This window comes from Bos taurus, chromosome 5 (genome assembly GCF_002263795.3).
Source record: "Bos taurus isolate L1 Dominette 01449 registration number 42190680 breed Hereford chromosome 5, ARS-UCD2.0, whole genome shotgun sequence".
Lineage (NCBI taxonomy): Eukaryota > Metazoa > Chordata > Mammalia > Artiodactyla > Bovidae > Bos > Bos taurus.
In genome coordinates, this window is record NC_037332.1 from 111622850 (window position 1) to 111645138 (window position 22289).

General features: G+C 40.6%; 1 protein-coding gene across 11 annotated transcripts in view; it reads left to right on the plus strand.

Moving 5' to 3' along the window:
- Positions 1-22289, plus strand: part of TNRC6B (trinucleotide repeat containing adaptor 6B) — a 252531-nt gene that overhangs the window by 216471 nt on the left and 13771 nt on the right. For all 11 annotated transcript variants that reach the window (XM_010805751.3, XM_059886487.1, XM_005207402.5 and 8 more), the window contains 5 exons: positions 4213-4338; positions 15063-15194; positions 15458-15553; positions 15679-15874; positions 21743-21877. In XM_010805751.3, the coding sequence (XP_010804053.2) occupies positions 4213-4338; positions 15063-15194; positions 15458-15553; positions 15679-15874; positions 21743-21877 (685 nt within the window). The remainder of the gene's footprint in view (positions 1-4212; positions 4339-15062; positions 15195-15457; positions 15554-15678; positions 15875-21742; positions 21878-22289) is intronic.

The following is a 22289-nucleotide window of genomic DNA, read 5'->3' on the forward strand; positions in this document are numbered from 1 at the left end:
TGCACAGAATGATATTAAGTCTAGGCTTTTTATTTAGCTCTTTCAGCCCATAGAACCCATCTCTCTTCATGTTTCTCAACATGGATTTTATTTTAAATCTGTTTCTTTTGTCTTCCCATTTTTGGTCATAAGTTTACACTTCATAAGTTAGTGAGTTGCTGGCTTAGGAAGATGTTAAAGAGGCTGTACAGGTACCTTCTATCTAATTTAGTGACATATTTGCCATTTTGAACATTAGATTGAATGGCAAGTACTACCTTTGATGTCTTTTCAATCTAATGTAATTGCTAATTAAAAAATAGCACCAAAACTAATAAGATTAAATATTTGAGGGTTATGGCAGCTTAGAAATCCAGTGTCTTCAGGTATAAAATTGCTCAGGCAAAGGTAATTTATATCTCACATAATGAAGCTTTAAGAAGCCCACATGCTGCCCAGCATTTGATTCAGGCTAGAGTAGCACCTTTCCTAGAGATGGATCTGCCAGTCCTCCAAGGAAGGGCTGTGCGGTAGAAACAGGCCTGTCAGGGCCGGCGTAGTAATGCCTCTTTGCTTTTGCAGGCTTGAGCGGATGCAGCCAGCCTCTCTCTGTCACCTTGCAGTAGCTCTGTTGTAGTTTTTGTGGAGAAAACCAGAAATCTGGGGACAATTCTTTTGCGACAGTGGCTCCAGCAGTGTTTTCCTAGCCTTATTTCCATGACTACTTACTTGCCCTTCTGGCCTTCACCTCTGGATATCATGGAAAGACATTTAATTATCAGTTGTAGCCATTCTGTTTTCCCATGATGACTTTCATATATAGATGAAAAGTTGGTATAAAACACTTCTTACTCCATAGTCCTCAGACTGCATGTAGATCTTTCATACGCTGATTGCTGCCTTAGCACATTTTAAAAAATGGATCATACTATGTCCATGTGTACAAATTGGTTAACTCTGGGTTGGGAGTTACAGGTAATTTTTTGTTTTCTTCCTTTATATTTCACTCTTTTTCTTAACATTTCCACAGAGGACGTGGTGGCTCTGTATTGCTTATCTAAACAGAGAGGAACAGTTGGCATCAGTTTTGGTGGGGAGGAGGGCTCTTTGGGTTGAGTTATAGAAAATATAACATAGTCTTCACACTCTTGGTGAATGGTGATAATAAATACACTCCCAGGACCACCTGATTATCAGATACTTTTAGTATATAAACTTTAATGTAAGTGACCAAACTCGCTGTGCACTGGACTCTTAAAAAAAGTCGTTCCTCTTCAGTTTTTTATCTGTGGATTGCTACAAAGTCCATTGTAAACCAAGTTGACATATACATGTTCTATCCAAATAAGGTTATGTTTTTTTCATACTCTTTTCATGAAGAGTTAATATACTGCATAATTTGAAATTTAAGAGTTTTGTTCAAATCACAGAAGATTTTGATCAGCTTAATAACCTTGTTTTTAATTTATATACCTTTCTAAGTTAAACACTGTAGTTGGGGCAAATATCACCAATAATTATTAGGTTCAGGTCATCATAAAAGTCTCACACACAGCAGTGAAATTTTAGAAATATATATATATATATATATAAAGCTTTTGGTGCCAGTTTTCCTAATCTCAAAATATAGTTTTTAAAAAGATTAAAATTGTATGATTACCATTCTGTACATTACTGTGCAGAATAGCTACTTCTGAGCCAAGAAGATGACCAACTTATGATGCCAAGGTTCCATATTAAAAAATGGTCCCCGTACTTCACTTTGTGCAGAAACATGGGCCTCATGTTGCCAGACTTTGTTTCTTTTCAAGAGGTACTGGAAATAAATAACATTAAAAAGAGAGAGAGGGTGGGAGTTTCCTGGTTGCCTAGTGGTTAGAATTCAGGGCTTTCACGATCGAGGCCCAGGTTCAATCCCTGATTAGGGAACTGAGATCACACAAGCCGTGTGGCACCCCTCCCCCCAAAAAGGAAGATTTAACAGTTAATAATGAATAAAAATGATCTAAAAAGGGTTTTGTTTTTAAAAAGAGAGAGAAGGTATTTTTTTGTATAAACTTAAGTTGACTCACCTTCATTATTATCCATCAGAGTGCTTGGTGTGGTTTATGAGACACTTGATCATGAAAACCTAAAACCTTCGGTGGGAGTAGAATGGGCTCTTTCTACTAGGAATAGGAAAGTAGGAATTGATTTTACAAAAACTAAAAAAAATTTTTTAACTAATACCTCTTACCAGAAAGAGAGGTTGAGATTTCAAATGACCCCTACAAAGCAGGTTGGGAGCCTTACAAAACATAGGTCTAGGGTTTAGCTGTCAGAAACCCCACCATCCAAAGACCCTCCCCTCCATGAATAATTGACATCTATTAACTAGGTCATTATTTGATAGTAAAGTGTAAGAACTATCTTAGCAGAATAGTCTTAGCAAAATAAGTGTTTCCTATTTTCATTATAGGAGCTAAGCTCCTGACTACTAGGGTCTCAGAAAAGTTAGAGCTGAGCCATTTCACCTCAGAGTGACAAATTTGATTAGTAAGACAGGAGAGGTGCAGATATTGAAGTTTCTAGAACTAAAGGTCTTTTCATGTTTAAACAGTCCTTTGGGAGATTAAATATTCATGGTGAATCTTCAAATTTCTTTTATGAGATATACATAGATTTTAATTGCCATTTCTACTTTATGTTCACAGTCATTTTTATTTTCAATGCTTTTAAGTTCATTAATTTCCCTGAAGCAATCCCTTAATCTGTTTTGAATCATTAAGCCATCAATGATGCCATTATAAAATTCTTCTGTAAAATTACCTAAATCCCCACAAGTCCAGGGATAAGAATGGTGGTGGCAACCTCAGCCCAGAGCCCGCAGACTGGGTATAAGCAGTGGTGTAGCCGTCTTCACCAGTGGTGTTCAGTGGGATGTTCGTTTTCAAGTGTGTAAAATTGGTGGGTCGTGGATGTTTGCAAATGATGCGCTCATCCTACAGACCAGGGCTTGATTGAGTTTCTGGGAATACAAAGAGGGAAATTTGAAGCTGGTGGTGGAAAGACAGGGTGGAAGATAACTGTAATATGATTTGATGGTGGAGCCTGTCAAAGAGATTTCAAGTGTTTTGAAAACATAGAGGTAGGCTCAATGAACTTGAATGTAAAATGAGGGAAAAGGTCAGGGGGAAGGTATCCTTGATGAGGATGACCTCTGAGCTGGCACTTGCAGAGGCCGAGTGAAGATAGTGTAGAAAACTACATCATACGGGGCAACACAGCATCAAGTCTAATTGAATATGATTTCAAGGGCCATCGTATATAGCCCTGCTTTCTATAGCTCTCTGATGGGAACAGTCTTAGAAGTGCCTCAGCAAGTTGATCCTCCAGAAATCAGGGACCTAAGCTTGTTTTTTTGTTTTTGTTTTTTACGGGGTTAAAACATTTTTTATATACCCCTTCTTGTTTTCTTTAATGTTAGCTTTCAGAGATCAGGAAACTAAATATACTTCTGTCCCATTATTTCAATAGCCACATAATAGTCCATCTAATGAATGGCTGTTATTTTTGACTAGACTGATAGTTATACATTTGAATGAGAAGTTACAGGTGAGTAATGCTTTGTGTGTCCCTGGAATGATTTTTCACTTTTCCCCTTTCTTCCTCGTTTATCTCACTCTTGGATTAATTTACATTTCCTCCTTTAGCAAAGAAGGGACCAAGGAGACCCAAGATAGGGAAGGGCGTTCAGATTGGGAGTAGGGTCCTCAGGGAGCCAGGCTCACAGTTGAGTGGCACTGATTCTGTGATCAAATCAGCCAATTTAGAGAAGTTATATCATGGTTTTACAGCTGATATTATTCACAGTCCTGCATTTTTTACTCAAGTGCCTTTCAAAATGGGTCTCAGATTATATAGTTTGAGAATAAATTCTGTAAACCCAGTCTTAAAGAAGTAGTTGTATAAATGTTACACTGCCTTTACCTTTCAATAACAACAAATTAGTGCTTTTTCTAACATTTGACTAAGTTTAACCCTTTTGGTTTGTATCAGACTGCAGGGTGGTGATGATATGCCCATGATTGAATTTGAATACGTATTCCAAGGTCAGGAACTTTTTTCAGTTACAATGCTCTGTGATTCCATGGAACACAGGATGCTTCTTCTGAGGGATAGGAAACCTGAACTGTTTCTTACATGCATTTCCTCGTGTTAACAAAGGCCTCACTGTCACTGTTCTGTTCACAGGGTGGCAATCATGGTTTGTTTGGAAATAGCACAGCACAATCGAGAGGCGTGCACACCCCCGTGCAGCCACTGAACTCTTCTCCTAATCTCCGGGCGCAAGTGCCTCCCCAGTTCATTTCCCCCCAGGTAAGTAACTTCATGGATCCACAATTCAGAAGTAAAGTCCGATGGTTACCAGTTGTCAGCTGACTGGTTTTGTGGCATAAAAAGAATAACAGTTACCCGTCTAAAGTGAAAAATCTAGATGCCAAGGATCAAGATTTTTAAAACAGGATGGCATATCTTGTTTTTTGTCGTCGTTTTATCATGCATACAAAGTAGATGTTTTTGCATGAAAAACATTATAATGCCTTTTAGATCACCTGTATGTTTTTCCAATACTATATTGATTTTTTAAATTGTATATAATTAAAACTACTCTATAAATTCTAATGCCTCAATACTCAAAATTTGGTTGCCCTCAAGGATTCAGGGAAGCTCCAGGTTCTGGGTTATTCTTAAAGTTTTTGAGGAGATACATACTAAAATACTAACTGGGTGCTCTTGGGGGGTTTAGAACTGGTGAGGTGGCAGAAACTCATTCACAGAGCAACTTTGCATAGGACAGAGTCCTTTGGGTACCATGGGAACCCTTTAGGGCCCTCCATTAGCAAGAGATGGTCATTGAGTTGTTTGGGGGTTTATAGATGAGAGAATTGTGCCAGTCTACCACATACTGCCCCTCATACCCTTTGTGAGAAAAATAAAAGCTGAGAAGCTGGAGTAAGGATTTAGTATGTGAATCAAGATTTAGAGCTTTGGGTCTGTCCCCTCGTATAAAAGGGGTTAAGGTACTTACTAGATCCAGCCAACACATTGTGAAGGATAAGGTTCTGTTTGGGGTATTTTTTTTTTTTTTTTTTTTTGATACATCTTTTGAGAAAGAAGTTAAAAATATTTATTTGGAACCATAATTTGTAGATTTCAGATGTTGCTGGTAATATTGAGTCTCTGTCCATCTTAGTAGAGAAGGAATGTTGATTGTGCCCCCTGTTCCTGTCTGGGAGTCCATTTAGGTCCCTCTTCTTCCCCTTCCCTCTCTCTGAGTTCCATCCATCCTTCAAGTCCCCGGTAGACAGAGCTGTTTTTGAGTTTCCCAGCACTTTACAGCAGCAGCATCTTGACTCTTAGAGCACTTGCCAGCGTGCCTGGGTGTCAGGCCAGCAGTCGTCCATGGTGATCCGATGTCAGTTGCCTGTTGGCAGCGCCGAGATGAAGAAGAGGCCATCTGTACCATGGCAGCCTCCTGGAGTTGGTGGCGATGGTGGCAGAATAGTTGGCAGATGATGTGCTAATGTTGTATGGAAATGCTTAACAGGGTCGGGGAGCTGGGTGGGGCCTCACGCTGGTAGTGGCGTTGAAGCATGAGTCAGTTCCCTGGGCACAGCTGGAGAAAAGGTGCCTTCCAGGAGACAGGAGTAGTCTATGTAGGGATAGTAACATCTGAAAGAACACGGCCGGTGTGGGGAAGCACGGTTATTAGTTTGAGCTTGTGTAAGCAGAGGTGTGCTGCCTAGAGGGGAACAGGAAGGAGCTTGTCAGAAAGTTTGGGACTACATTTGGAAGTTTTGTTTGCCTTGCTAAGGAGTTTGGACTTTGTCCTTTGGTCACCATGGTTGGTAACCATTATCTTGGCTGCTGTTTAAAAATACAGTTTCTGGGTCTTCCTCCATCTACTGAGACACTGTGTCTTGGGACCTCATTACCCCCAGGTGATTTTTACCTGTTCTCTAGAGTTCGGCTGCTCTTGCCAAAGACGATAAAGTATTAGGCAGGATAGCACGGTGGTACAGAAGACATGTGTGAAGGACAGAATCACTAACGCAGAGGAGCTCAGTCACGAAGCTAGTACAGGAACCCAGGCACGACTGTGGCTGTGGGGATCCAAACCTTCTTGTGAAGGTCACCGGTGATCTCTGTGTTGTGGATTCCGGTGGTCTGTTCCCCAGGCTTTTTACTCATGTATCAGCATTTCACCCAGTTGATCACGTCCTCCTTTTTGAGACTCTTCATTTGGCTTTCAGACACCCTCTGTATTAGTTCTCCATCTACCTTTTCTTCTCTGTCTGCTTTACAAGTTCTTCCCCACTTCCCCCATATTTAAACATCAGAGTACCCCAGTCTCAATATTTGAACCTCTTCTCACCACCTACAGCTACTGCTAGGTGATCTCACCCAGTGGAATGATTTTAGAATACTGACAGTTCCAAAATTGTGGCTTCAGCCTGGTTCTATCTTCACAACTCCACAGACTTCTGGCATCTTCACTAGGATGCCTATAGGCATCTGAAGTGAACATGCCTGAAACAGAACTTCAGCTTCATCCCACTCTCCCCTCAAGACATCCTCTTCTTCCAGGAACATGGCACTCTCATCTTCAGGTGCTCTGGCCAAAGACCTCACAGCCCACAACCAGTCCAGCAACAAATCTTCCCTTCAAAACGTCATCCAGCGTCCAACCACTCCCTCCCATGGCCACAGTCTCCTGACTGGTCCCACCCTGCTTCATCCCCCACTTGGTGCCTCGAGTCTGTTTTCCACCCAGAGTTCAGACTGATGCTCTAAAACTGCACTGTCCAGGGTAGCCATTAGCCATGTGAGTGCTTGAAATGCAACTCATGGAATGGAAGAACTGAATTTTTAGTTTTGATATAAATTTAAATAGGCACACCAGGTTAACAACTACTGTACGGACAGTGCAGATGTAGAACATTTCTGTTAGCACAGAAGGTTAAGGTCACTGCTCTCCTGGCTCCCTCTCTCAGAGATTACAAAGCCAACTCTTCACTGTGATCTTTGAGGCTCTTGGTTACCTCCCTGCCTCCCACACCTGCTCTCCTGTTGGTTCAGGCCTCTCCAGCCAACTGGCCCCTAGTGCAGTACATGCTTCTAGAATGCTCTTCTCCCAGATTGCCACATGGCTCCTTCTCTATTTCCTTCAGAGTTCTGCCTCAGCCCCACCTTATCAGGCAGGCTATCCCAGGCTGTGTACATTACATGACCACTGTTAACCCCTCACCTCCCACCCCGACCCCAGGAGTGAAGTAAGCTTCAGAGTAGCAGGATCTGTGTCTGCTCTGTTCACTACTGCATCCTAAAGATCCTGCAGAGTGTGTATTTTGAGTTCAGTAAGCATATGCCTGTTGGGCTGCCGTCTATGGGGTCGCACAGAGTCGGACACGACTGGAGAGACTTAGCAGCAGTAGCAGCAGTAAGCATATATCAAGTCACGGGAAGATGCATTTCAGAATGATCTAGAAAGTGGAATTGTTAGACAAGCACAGTTAACTTAGTCCAAAAGACTTGGGGGCTGCAAATCTCTTGATGACCAAAGTTATCTGCTCTATTTGGAAAAGAAAAGTACCTGTGTTCTCCTACATTTTTGAAATGTGTTTATTTAGCAAAACGTGGTTAGCTTTTATTTAATGCATAAGAAGGGCAAAATATTAAACAATGGAATCTTCAGGTTTTTTCCTGACATTTACATATTTTAAAAGACAAAACAGTTGGGTAGGTTTAAAAAAAAATTCAAGTAAAGAGAATATAATAACCACACTGAAAGTTTGGATTATGCAGAAAAAATTCTTCCCGCAACTACCCTCCCACCCCACTGGAAGCAATGACAAGAGTTATATTTACACAATCCCCAGATCAGACTTTGTTCATATTCAGGCGCACTTTTCACATAGTTGTATTCATGGTCACGATAGCCTGTTATTTTTGTTAACATTGAGTCATAATATTTTCTCATCCCTAAGACAATCTTTGGGTCGATCATTCTTAATGAAGAAGGCAAATGTTCTTTCAGGTAAGCTTGCTTTGGTTTGCCTTTCCCCGCTATTGGGTGTTAAATTATTTCTAATTTTTTCACTGTTGTAAGTTAATGCTATGGAAAAATCCTTATACATTATCTTTGCCCACATTATTTTTAAATTTAGTTGCCCAGAATGAAATTCTGGGTCAAAGCACACAAACATTTAAAATTGATGAATATTATCAAATTTCACATCCATTCTAACCGATTTCTAGGGACAGTCAATAAATACTGTAGATGTGGGAAGCAAACATCGAAACTCATCTTTGAGATTTTTTACAAGTGTTCCAGACCATAGATTTTTCTCCCTTGTCTTATTCTTTCCCCTTTTCAAATGTTCTGAAAGTAACCTGTTCTAGAGGTTTTTACCTTGCTGTCTTTTTGCACCTGTAATTCTTTGTTTAATGCCATATTGACTCCAACTCAAGCTTCACTTTCTCCAACCCAGCTGGAGATTGAAGGGCTTTTAAGCCAGAATAATTAATTCCCTGCTATGGAAATGTGCAGACCTGCACTTTAATTACTCTGCAACCCAGGCATGAATAGCCACTTGCCCAGGAACCAGTTAAGCATCTGTCTAGTCCTTTTATATTCACTGGAGGAGGACAGTACTGTGAATCTGAAGAGAGAAGCTGAGCAAGGCTAGACAGGAAGTCCTCGAAGGGCAACCTTGATAGTCTTTTCTTAAAAATTACAAATGAAAAGAAAAAATTATGAACAATGTATCTTTTACTTTTTAAATTTTTATTTATTGTTTTATTTTTTATTTATATTTATAAATTTTATTTTAATTTATTAAAATAATTCATTAATAAATTTAAGTTTATTTATAATTTTTACTTATTTATTATTATGTTGCTTTGTTGTCGCGCGTGGGCGCTCTCTAGTTGTGGTGAGCAGCAGGCTTCTCACTGCAGTGGCTTCTCTCTCTCTGGAGCACGAGCTCTAGGGTGCGAGGTTTCAGTACTTGTGGCACATGGGCTCAGTAGTTGCCCTGCAGCATATGGAGCCTTCCTGGACCAGGGATCAAACCTGTGTCCCCCACATTGGCAGGCGGATTCCTAACCACTGGATCACTGGGGAAGTCCCTTGATAGTCTTTATGACTGTCAACGTGTAGAACATATGAGATGCTAGCATTTAAAGTACAGTATAAAAATGCTTTGCGTTAGCATTTCTTTACTTTTCTTTATAGTCTTTTTGTGCCTGTCTTTATATTGTTTCATGTTCTCTTTTTTGAACTTTATGTAATAAACTTATACAGAATGTAACCTCTGATTTTTTAACTTCATATTGCTTCTAAGATTTTGATTTGGGCAATTGCGGTTCATATTGCATTCTACTGTATGAATACCATCGTTCATTTACCTGTCGAGTGGTTTCCAGATTTTTGCTATTTTGAGCATTGCTTCTGCAAGTATTCCTCTGTTTATCTCCTCAGATGAGTTTCTCTGGGGTATTTATGGGTCATGGGCATGTTTTACTTTGAGTGGTGGTTTCTTTAGCTAATTGTGAGTAGTAGGAATGGTAAGATGGCTGGGGGAATCATAGGCTCCTGGTTAGGGATGTCAGCTATTCTCAAGACTGAAGAGAGATGGTGATCAAGAGACCAGCCAATTTATCCGATAGATCTTTTAAAACTGAAAGAAGGGAGGAGAAATGACAATTCAGACAATGGCTCTTTATTTTGGAAGCCAGTAGGTTGGGAAACAAAATAAGCAAAGGAGATTTCCCCATGAATCATAGAGGAAAGCTTTGAAAAGGAAGTTAGAAACAATGGTCATCAGTGCAGACAGCCTGGAGCAGCACATCCAGTGGAAATGTAACAGGAGCCACATAATGGAATTTAAAGCTACATTTAAAAAATAAGAAACTGGTAACATTAATTTAACAATATATATTCTTTAGCCTGAGGGCTTCCCTCCTAGCTCAGTTGGTAAAGAACCTGCGATGCAGGAGACCCCCGTTCAGTTCCTGGGTCGGGAAGATCCACCGGAGAAGGGAGAGGCTACCCACTCCAGCATTCTTGGGCTTTCCTTAGGCTCAGCTGGTAAAGAATCCGCCTGCAATATGGGAGACCTGGGTTCCATCCCTGGGTTGGGTCGATTCCCTGGAGAAGGGAAAGCCTACCCCCTCTGGTATTCTGGCCTGGAGAATTCCATGGACCATAAGAAGAAACTGGTAACATTAATTTAACAATATATATTCTTTAGTCCAGTATATCTAAATTATTATCATTTCAACCTGTAATGAACACTTTACATTAAAATTTTTACTTTCTTTTTTTAAAGCCTTTAGACTTTCAAAGTTGCATCTTTGAAATCTGGTATGTATCTTATACCTAAAACACATCTTGGGAATTCCCTGGCAGCCCAGTGGTTAGGACTGTGTACTTTCACTGCCAGGGCCTGAGTTTGATCCCTGGTCAGGGAACTAGGATCCCACAAGTCATGCTATGCAGCCAAATGTTTTTAAAAAATTTACAAAGTCTAAAACATATCTCAACTTAGGTAAGCCATGTTTTTCAAGTGCTCAAATAGCTACACAAGACAAATGGTTAACTTACCAAATGGCACAGGCCTACCAGCAGAAGTACTGTATTCATTTCTTTCCTAGAAACTGCTGCAGCAAATGCCTGGGTGGCTTAAAACAACACACATTTATTCTGTCCCAAGTTCAGGAGGCTAGGCATCTGAAGTCAGGGTGTCATCAGGTGATGATGGCTACTGGTGGCTCCAGAGGAGAGTCTATTCCATGCCCTCGGCTGCTGGTGGCTGCTGGCAGGGCTTGGTGTTTTTGACTTGTAAATGGATTGCTCCCATCTCTGCCTCGTTCATGTGGCATTCTTCCCTATGTGTCTCTAGACTTTCTCTTCTCCATCTCTGTCTTTTCCTCTTCTTCTAAGGACACCAGTCATTGGGTTAGGGCCTCTTGCAATCCAGTATGTCATCACCTGAAACGTGATTTTGTCTACAAAGATTCTACTTCTGAATAAGGCCACATTCTCAGATCACAATTGCACGTGAATTTTAGGGGAACATGATTCAGCCCAATATATTTGCTAAACCAAATGAATTTAAGATAAACACTGAAGGTAGTAAATACGATTTCATGAGTCACAGAGGTATAGTAGTCTAAGACTCTGGTTTAGAATATGGTATAGTAGTGTAGGCCATATCTCCACTCATAGTCTCCTTACCTGCCCCTGACCTCCCCCTCCCCCTGAGAGAAGGAAAAACCCTATTAATACAGTAAGCTTAGAGCCACTGTATCAGAGACAGTAAGTTAAGTCACACTAGTGCCCATTTGCCATGGCACCCCACTCCAATACTCTTGCCTGGAAAATCCCGTGGACGGAGGAGCCTGGTAGGCTGCAGTCCATGGGGTCGAGAAGAGTCGGGCACGACTGAGCGACTTCACTTTCACTTTTCACTTTCATGCATTGGAGAAGGAAATGGCAACCCACTCCAGTGTTCTTGCCTGGAGAATCCCAGGGACGGGGGAGCCTGGTGGGCTGCCGTCTGTGGGGCCGCACAGTCAGACACGACTGAAGCGACTTAGCAGCAGCAGCAGCAGTGCCCATTTAGGTGAACTCAAAGGAGAGATGAAGAAGAATTATTACTTGAGGGGAGTTGTGGAGGATCCCTCATGTTGGCCGTTAAGCTGGTGCTGAGGCAGAGTGCACAGTCATGGTATGCTTGCTTTGAGCTCCTATCTGCCAGGGATCTAACTGTTAAAATAGAAAATCAAATAAAGAGTTTCCCCCCCCTCCCCAGTCTTTTTTTAATTGAAATATTGTTTATTTACACTGTTGTGTTAGTTTCAGATAATATAGCAAAGTGGTTCTGTTTTCTATATCTACATACCTGTCCTGTTCTCAGATTTTTTTTCTACTATAGATTATTACAAAGTATTGAAGGTAGTTCCCCCTGCTATACAGTAGGTCCTTGTTGTTTATCTTCTTTTACATATAGTAGTGTCAAGGTTTTGGTAACACTCAGCATCTCATAGAGAATGGAGAGGAAGCATCTGGGAGAACCATTACTTTAAATCAAAATAACTTTCCAAAGTGAGAGAATTGATAGTTGAAGTGAAAGTGCTGAGATCTTGGAAGGAAAACAAGTTGGTGAGCCAAGTATAGAAAATTTGAACTTGGATGTTTTTAGACTGGAAAGTGTCAAAGAAAAGATACGCAGGTATTCTTGAGAATGTAGCAGAGACCAGTGACTCAAAAGTATTAGGAAGCAGAAGAATTTGGATCTGACTGTGATGCTAAAGAAAGATAAGATGGGAACACCCCATGGGTCTTCTGATGACTCCGTTTTTATAGGGGCATTTTTAAAAGACAGAAAGTAAGGGTGTGCAAGCAGGGGTGAATGTGTGTGAGTGTCACGCTGGGGGGTTAAAACACAAAATAAGCTGAGGCTTGCAAAAAAGTAGGCAGGTCGAAAGTGTCTCAGAGCTTGGTTTGGTGCAATGTGATGACTGGGAAAGGAATCATTGCTTTGGACTCTTTGTATAAGGCTGACTAAGTGGGAATAAAAATTTTACTGCTTATGTCTTTTCTATTAAGAATAAGGGTTAAGATGAATTAAATCCTTCAACGGAGAAAGAATTTGTGAAAAGAATTGCAAAACCCTGTCTGTGATCTTTGAAGAATGCTGGGGGTCTTCAAGGAGGCGGGTTTAAATAATGACACCTCCCTCTTTTCTGCCCAAATTCTGAATTTTGTGTGTGTGTGTGTGTGTGTGTAATAAAGTTTTATTAAACTATAATGGAGACAGAGAAAGCTTCTGACATAGGCCTCAGAAGGGGGCAGAAAGAGTACCCCCCTGGCTAGTCTTCAGCTGGATGTTATATGGTCACTGCTGCTGCTAAGTCGCTTCAGTTGTGTCCGACTCTGTGCGACCCCAGAGACGGCAGCCCAACAGGCTCCCCCATCCCTGGAATTCTCCAAGCAAGAACACTGGAGTGGGTTGCCATTTCCTTCTCCCAAATTCTGAATTTTTAAGACAAAAGGGGAAAGGCCTCCAGGGGCCTGAATGTCCACTATGCTGCCGAGAAAGCTGATATTAGAGAATACGAGCTTCCTAATACTGAATTCCATACATACCCCTTAGTAACTGAAATAGGGCAGTCCTCCTTGGGGGCTTCCTACCAAGAAGTAAGGGAAAGAGGCCCCAGAGTGCTGTGATAAAGGTGGATGCCCCTCTGTTTGGAGTTTCAGATCAGAAACAGGAAAGAACTATCCCTCCCCTGCAAGGAAGGAAGAAGAATGGAGCAATTTCTTTGTAATTTTTTTTTTGAAAGAACAAGGAAAGTGGCTTAAAGACTGATGAACTTGGTGCCGATTCTGAGCAAGATTCTAGACAAAATGATAAAAAATGTGATTTCTGAGCACATGTACTAAATCAAGAGTCATAGTTTGCTAACATGTTTGAACATAACCCACTTTCTTCACTGGTCAAAAAACGTTGGATTATAGGGATGATAAAGTTGTTGTGTCTCTGTTTTGACAAGTCACTTGACAAGCTGTCTCTTTGTTTTAGATAAGATGAAAAAATATAGGCTAAGTGCTAAAACATATGTGTTGATTAGAAATGATTGACTGTTCCTGGACTGATCAGTTTCAGATTGGAAGGACGTTTTTAGTAGCATGCTACTAGATTATCTTCAGCTCTGTTCAGCGTTCCCATCAGTGACCAGATGGGAAACACAAACTGACAATAAGCAAAATAACAGGTAGAAAATAACTTGATGAAGTGACCATTAATAAGTTAAAATATAAGAGAGGTTCATTCATCTCATAGGTTTTATCAAGCATCTACTATGTTCCAGGCATATAAAGATAAATGTAAGGTCCTAAGGCTCAGACATAATAGTTTATAAACCCAGCTGCTTAAAAATTACACGGGAGAGTAAAACATATTTTAATATTGTAGATTTTAATGGACCGTGTGAATTGGGAGATAATTCGATACGATCAGAGAAGCTGAGATCTTAGGAACTGTTGAGAGCGTGGCTTTTAAAAGATGAGTTAGTGATGGCAAGATCTACCCAGTATTAGAAAACTTCAGAAAATGGCTTCTCTGTAAATGAGAAATGAATGGGTTGAGAAATTGAACGATATACAGGTGAGAGAACTGACCCCAGTTAGCCTGGAGATGAGATGAAGGGGTAGGTGTAATCATTGTTTGTGGACACCTGAAGAACCACACTGTGGAATAATAGCAACATGTATGGAGTGCATTTCTATGCATTTGACATGAACTAACTCATAAAATCCTCAGACAGCCACTGAAGTTAGTTTTATTCTTACTCAGATTTTGCAGATAAGGAAAGTAAGGCTCAGAAAAGTTAAATAAGTCTCTTGCTCTGAGTCATACTGCTTAGAAATGGCAGGCCCATGCAGTCTGCCTGTAGGACTAAATTTTTGACCAGAATGCTATTGATATTAAGGGACTAAGTTTGTTCTCCATGGCACTCACTGATTCATTGGGTTCAGTGAATGTTTTGGGGGTTTGTTTGTTTGTTTTTATTTTAATTGGAGGCTAATTACTTTACAATATTGTGGTGCATTTTGCCAAACATTCACATGAATCAGCCATGGGTGTGCATGTGTTCCCCATCCTGAACCCACCTCCCTCCTCAGTGGATTTTTTTATAGCACATTTCCAATAATAACCTCTAAGACGAAAGTTATGTTGTCATTCATTTTTTTCATGCAGATATTTTCCTGATTGTAAAATTCATAATTTTCATTGTAGAAAAGTTGAAATGCCTAAAAAGAGAATGCAAAAGCTCCTATAACCTTCACCACTCAAAAGATAACCACTGTTAATGCTTTGGTATATTTCTCCTAATTGTTTAATGTTTTTCATAAATATTTTTCAAGGAAAATGTTGATAGTGCTTGCTTTAGCTTTATTGAGATTCTTTTCACACAACACACAAACTTTTTTTATTTTGATAAATTCTAAAGTTCCTTTTCTTGGCTAGGTTTCTGCCTCAATGCTTAAGCAGTTTCCCAACAGTGGCCTGAATCCAGGTCTTTTCAACGTGGGGCCCCAGTTATCTCCTCAACAAATTGCCATGCTGAGCCAGCTTCCACAGATTCCCCAGTTTCAGTTGGTAAGTAGCAGATTTTCCTCCTATAGCCAAAAGGTTTTATTATTATTATTATTTATTATTATTACTACTACTGCTTGCTTCATTTCATGTGTTTAAGGGTTGATACGTCAGCTCAAGTCTTAAGCACACTCAGTTTGACCGGTAGGCCAGGATCTTGGTGGTACTTGCCTCATGGACACTGATTCGGCTCACAAACCCTTGCAGTTTTCCTAGTAAATCCGCCTTAGGAAACTTGGGTCCTCTCTTTCTCCCTTATTTTGTAGGCATGTCAGCTTCTCCTGCAGCAGCAGCAACAGCAGCAGTTGTTACAAAACCAGAGGAAGCTTTCTCAAGCTGTTCGCCAGCAGCAGGAGCAGCAGGTATGTGGCCTTGGAAGGGCCCCCTAGTGCTGCATGTGGGAATACGTCTCTGCTTAACCTCTGATGGCGGAAATGGATGTTGGCTTATCATGTGTTTGTTTTCCCTTGGGCCTCCTCACCTCCAGCTGGCTCGGATGGTGAGCGCCCTCCAGCAGCAGCAGCAGCAACAGCAGCAGCAGCAGCAGAGGCAGCCCAGCATGAAGCATTCGCCATCTCACCCCGTTGGGCCCAAGCCACATCTGGACAACATGGTACCCAACGCTCTGAATGTGGGGCTCCCAGACCTTCAAACCAAAGGGCCAATACCTGGATATGGTTCTGGTAAGCTGTTAGTATGCAAACTGCTTGTTGAAAAATCTGCCAGTCACACTCTCAGCCTAAGGGTTAGACCTCCATTACACTATTTTCACAGTAGCCATGCTGGGTCAGTAAATATTCTTATTCCTCTCTTGCAAGTGAGATACCTGATTTGCTGATATGTTTCCTGAAGCTCATCACACAATTAGCAGACAGCAGAGACAAGCTTCCACTTTCTCTGGGTCCAAAAGAAGTCTTTTATTACTTGTGAGTGGCAATCAGCTCTCCTACCACCAGGAACTTTTTAAAGCCCATTTGTACCTGCTGTGAGTGCTGCACTAGTCTGACGTTATAATCGAGCAAATTACGTACAAGTTGAGAGGCATTTAGCTCTATGGATAAAATTACCTTGAAAAAAAATGAGGAATTAAAATTATCAGGCAAACCAATAAAATTCTGATGTTAGTTTTTCATCTGATTTAAATAGAATTAGCACAAGTAAGGTTATACCTTTGACATTCATCAGGAATTTGTTGGCAGGCGAGTTGTAGCTCTTTCAGAACTGGGGAACATGTTGTAAGCAGAATCCAACCAGCGAGGCAACGGTGATTTAAAAATAAAATACAAAAGTTAAAAAAGTACCACCCACCACAGTGGGTCTCCTCTCAGATTGACAACATTTAGATTTTCTTTTGGTAAGGACTTTACTGTTCTCTGCCATCTCAAAAACAAGGGTTAAGGGAGACTTGAAAGCTGCACTCAAGTGACAAAGTGACCTTGGACAAATGGCCTTGCTGTCTGTGCTCTGTGAGGTGCCTGCTGGGGTGAGATGTCCACTGCCCACCGGGGAGGCCAGGACCTGATCCTGGATAGTTTTAAGGGAATTAATTTCTAGATCCTTAAGTTCTACAAACTGTACTTTTTCTTTAAAGAAAAGAAAATTGCACATTTATTTATTTGTTTTGTTTTTTACTGTGGGGGGTCTTCACTGCTGCTGCGTGGGCTTTCTCTAGTTGCAGCGAGCGGGGGCTACTCTCTGTCGCAGTGTGTGGGCCTCTGATTGCAGTGGCTTCTCGTTGCAGAGCAAGGCCTCTAGGGCTTCAGTAGTTGTGGCTCGTGGGCTCTAGAGCGGACTCAATAGTTGTGGCACACAGGCTTAGTTGCTCTGTGTCATGTGGGATCTTCCTGGAACAGAGATCAAACCAGTGTCCCTTGCATTGTAAGGTGGATTCTTAACCCCCTGGACCACCAGGGTAGCCTCTGTACTTTTTCTTAAAAATGATTTGCATGAGAACTGACTTTTAAATTCCATTTGACATAAAAGAAAGTCAGACGCTCCACCATCCCGCTCCACCATCCCGTATCCTATCAGAGCATGGTTCTCTGGAGCTCCAGACAAAGAGGAAGCCTCCGTGATGACTATCAATGGTGCCCTTATCCCTGGGTTTCCAGTCCTCACCTGCCGAATCATGTGTCCTCTTAGGGATGAAGCCTGACATAAGAGCCCGCATGTGCTGGTGTGTGTTCAGTTGTTCTGAATTTAGACAGTGTGCATGAGTGACGTGGGGGCAGCAGTGCTTCTCTTCATCCCCTTTTGTCAAAGGATGTGTAGTTCTTGAAGTGGAATCCAGTCGTATAGAGCGAAGAGAACATCAGGAAGCCACAAGTGGCTTTTCCACGTATTTCAGGAACACAGTTCTTTTCAGACCTTCTCATTGCTCACCCTGAGGGCTTGTCTTAGCTGGAAAGAAAAGCACCTAGGATCAGCCCAAGCAGTATAGGTTAGTGAGACTGACTCTTTGAAACAGGTGTTTTCATGGCAAATAGGTAAAACCTGTGGATTTCCTTTAGAACGGGGTATGTACCAGTCAGTCAGTTGTTAAAAACCTAGAATCATAATGTATTTATTTCACTGACAGTCTTTATAACATCTTTACTATTTTCTACCCACCTATTAAAAAGTAAAATTATGTGTTGGCTGTAAATCTGTTCATTTTTAGCAGTGTATGTATACTTCTCTTGTTTATTGAATATTATATAGAAAAATTTTATCATGATGTCTTATTAATCATATTGTTTGTGATTATTATACTTAACTATTCTTAATGACTAAAGGATCAGAGTTCAGTATTTATACATATGTACATTTACTGGATACATTTCATGGTTTTTTAATATCATATTCCTGTTTCATAAGTAACTTAAAAATTTAGTTATGCTTTATTATCCAAATTAAGGAAAAAGAACATACTGACTTACTAACATTTTCATGTGATAACTTAGTAAACAATGGATACATTAGTTTTATTAGGTCTATATTAATTGTGATATGACCACTTATAATCACGATGCATTTTGCAGTTTATTTCAATTACAATTTTCCTTAATTCATATTATCAATTTATTGGAATTGAAAAACTGAGACTGAAAACAAGTCTGATTTGGCTGCCTATTTTGAATAAACTAAACCTATAGCTGTAAGGTTTTGATGAAAATATAGGTAAAGCATTTATACAGATTAAAGTTTTTTTGAAAAAGATGTAATACAATGAATGTATATATTATGAATATAAATAGTGCCTAGTATAGCAGAGTAAAAAAGAAAAAAGATAACCTGTAGGCTAAAGACTAGCAAGAATAATTAAAAATTTCATAGTATGTTTTTTTCTTAGTACATTTTGATAAAGCCTCTACTGATATATTTTCTCAGAATTAAAGAGTTGAATGACTTTCATGACTGCTTAACTAACCCTTAGCTGATTGTTTTTTGTAAAATATTTTCTGCTTTTAACAAAATGGAAAATATACCTAATTGAATTGTCAAGTGATAATGACCTATCTAAAAATTATGTTTTAGTAATAAATACTAAAACATAATTTTTAGATATCTTATTGAGCTGGGAGAAGGAAATATATCCAAAAAGTAATATAAAGAAATAACTGATGTGATTACAAGGCTCCTACTTTTCTCATCTACTTATTTGTGTAAACTTTCTTAGTGCTTTAAAAAGTCTATAAAAATTTTAAAAATAGGAATAGAATAGTGTGAACTAGATCAAGTCATAATCACTAATATCTGAATAATCTAGATACAAAGTCATTCATCTTGTTAGAAAGTGTACTTCCAATAAAATTTTACTTTTTATCTTTAAACTTTATCAAAATATGTAATATTTCTGTGTGTGGTATATCCAGTGAAAAGTAGAGATATGAATAATAGAGATTATTAAAATAGCAGAAGAATAACCGTATCCTTCCTGGGATTATGATGTGTCAGTAACACATGGGCATGTGGACATGGATTAGAACAGCTGTGTTAAAGAGGTGACTGTGGATGATTTCTTTTATAATTTATTGCTTATTATAATGATTATGAAACCAGGAATTTGTTTTTCATCTACAACAAAAAAAGTAGTGGAAAATATAGAACTGTAGACAAAGAGAGCATAGGAGTGATAAATTAAGGACAAGTTAATTTGAGAGTTTCCTCAGGGAGGTTAAGCCAAGCCCTGAGCCAAGTGGTAGTGATGAATAGGCAACAAATTAGTGTGTGTGGCCAAAAAAGTCATTCTGACAAGGACAGATAAGGTGGTCAAGGGCTTGTATATGTAGCAATGATGAGGTAGATAAAAGGCATGTCCTGGTGAAATGAGGCCCTGGGAAAGCCAGGGGCATGTCTTATCTCTGATTGTACCTCAGCTCCTGACACAGAGCCTGGCACAAATTAGGCTCTCCATAAATACTTATTGGACTGAATGAAATGGCTTGTTTAATTAGAAGTTCTGTGTCGGGGAGCTGGTACATGGAGGCCACTTGATGAACTGAGAAAGTATGTGCTTAGTTGCTCAGTCATGTCTGACTCTTTGTGACCCCATGGACTGTAGCCCACCAGGCTCCTCTGTCCATGAGGATCTCTAGGCAAGAATACTAGAGTGGGTTGCCATGCCCTCCTCCAGGGGATCTTCCCAACCCACAAATTGAACCCAGGTCTCCCACATTGCAGGCGGATTCTTTACTGTCTGAGCCACCAGGGAAGTCCATTGATGAAATAGCAAGGTCAAGTCTGTATCTTCCTGGATCTGGAGGTGTGATAGCTCATGAGCCACACAAAGGTCACGAGTGGAGTGCTATCTACAATAGCCTCTAGAGCCCAGAATTCCGTTCATCCAGATTTGTTGAGCACATTCCATCCTCATGTGAGGCCAGTCACTATGTGACATCGAAGAGAGACACAGAGTTACATAAAACCTTGTATTGATTTTCCTCTCATAGTTTTGGGTTTGTAGATTGAATCTTTCAAGGTACTTTTATCTCCTTTTTGCCTTCTTTATCTTTAATTCCTTTTCCCTTGCCAGACCTTATTGTTTAATTGTGGTGCTGCCATGTCTGGGTGGCATCAGATCTCCAAGTTTCTAATGAGAAAAATGCCCGCTTTATCCAGGGTTCCAACAAGACAGCCTCAGACGGTACGAGAGTTAAAGTGGGTGCCATGTGGAGTCTGGGCTGGTTGGAGCCACATGTCCGCTAGGGAGAGGGAACTTCCACAGGACACCTCTGCTGAGGCATGGTGGGAGCCCTGCTGATCTTCTTGGGTGCCAGTGCTTGCCTGTTATTGCTACACTAACTGTGGCTCATTCTCCTTTTTCTTTCTTTTTAAAATGCATTTATTTATTTATTTGGCTATGCCAGGTTTTAGTTGTAGCATATGGAATCTTTTGGTTGCAGTGTGTGGGATCTGGTTCCCTGACGGGGGACCAAACCTAGGCCCCCTGCATTGGGAACATGGAGTTCTCCACGTTCCCAATGGACCACCAGGGAAGTCCCCCACTTTTCTGTTTTTGATTAATTATTCTTCCCCTCTCAGTTTCAGCTGTTTATTTTAGTCCTTTATTTTACTTTTTTGAGCATAAGTTTAAAAAATATTTAATACATTCTAACCTAAAACCAGTGGTGCACCTTGTGAGGCTCCATCAACAAGCCTCTCCGGTGTGGCTTTAACCTGTCCAGCCCTCTGCAGTGGGAAAATCTTAACTGCTAGAGCCCTTGCTAACAGCCTAACACTTGAGGGCACACTCTGAATCTCTCACCAGTTGCTTGTTCAAGCTTTGGGGTCTTCGCCATTGTATAAAAACTTTCAAATTGATCTCCTGTAGTCTATCCCATTCTCAGACTGTCAGTTCTCTTTGTAAAATATAAACTTAGTTCTGTCTCTCACTTGCTAAAAATTCATTTTATCTCCTATCTTTGGGGGGCAAAAAAGTTCTAGACTTCTCGGCCTGACATATGTGAGACCCTACAAGCTATGACTCTTCATCTCTCCCCATCTCACTGCATCCATAGTCAGCCAGGCGTTGGAGTTACATTGGGCTCCTCGTCATTCCCTAAGCACCTGTGATTGTCACCAGTTAGAGCTTCACACTTGGTTTTCTTGACTTACTCACCCTCCTGCCCTAGGCCCTAGATCAGCTGTCCTTCTGCAAAGCCTTTCCTCCCATAGAGACCTTACCACAACTTGAGGGCTGCTGTTGCATCGTGTTGGTTTGTAGTGTGGACATCTATCTCAGCTGGAGAACTGCTGGTCCCACATTCTGTTTGACACAAACCTGAGCTAAATAGATAACGTGAGTGCACATGTGCCATGAGATGTTCATCAGATGACATCATACGTGTTTTCATACCTGAACAGAGTCGTCCCTTTTGTAGCAGGCAGGAGCCCAGACCAACATTTTGAATCAAAACACTTGTTTCTGAGTGAAGAAAACTTCATGTGAATTAGTCTTTTAGGGACAAATGAAGCCATTTGTGGATTCTGCCTCAGACCTCTTGGTTATTGATACTAGAAACTGATTTAAAAAAAAAAAAAAAGACCTAAAATGTGCTTCTCCATTTCAGGCTTCAGCTCCGGCGGCATGGACTACGGCATGGTTGGTGGGAAGGAGGCTGGAACAGAGTCTCGCTTTAAACAGTGGACCTCCATGATGGAGGTGCCCTCTGTAGCCACACAGGAAGCCAATATGCACAAAAATGGTAAGACACACAGAGCCTCATGACCTGAAGCTCTTTTGATCCTCAGAGGCCTTGACACAGGGTCCTATAAGCTTGTTCTGAAGCACAGACCTTCAGCTTTTTCTTAAACAGTCTTGATTCCATCCCCCACCCCCACCCCTGCCATGATCACCTATGAGAGCAAGATTGGGGTTTTGTGTATTTCAAACTGTAAGAAACTTAAAGTGCTAGTTGTACTTAAGGAAATCAAAATTTCCCACCTGTGGTTGGATCAAGAGCAGTAGCAGTGAACTTGAGCTCCCCTTAGGGTAAAACCCTAATAAATTGCTTGAGAGAACAGAATCTGTTTTGGGAGCTGCGAGAGAGATCACAGTAAATATGTATCATGTTGACTGTTTCAACTCTTTGATCTCTAGAAGATGACTAATCGATC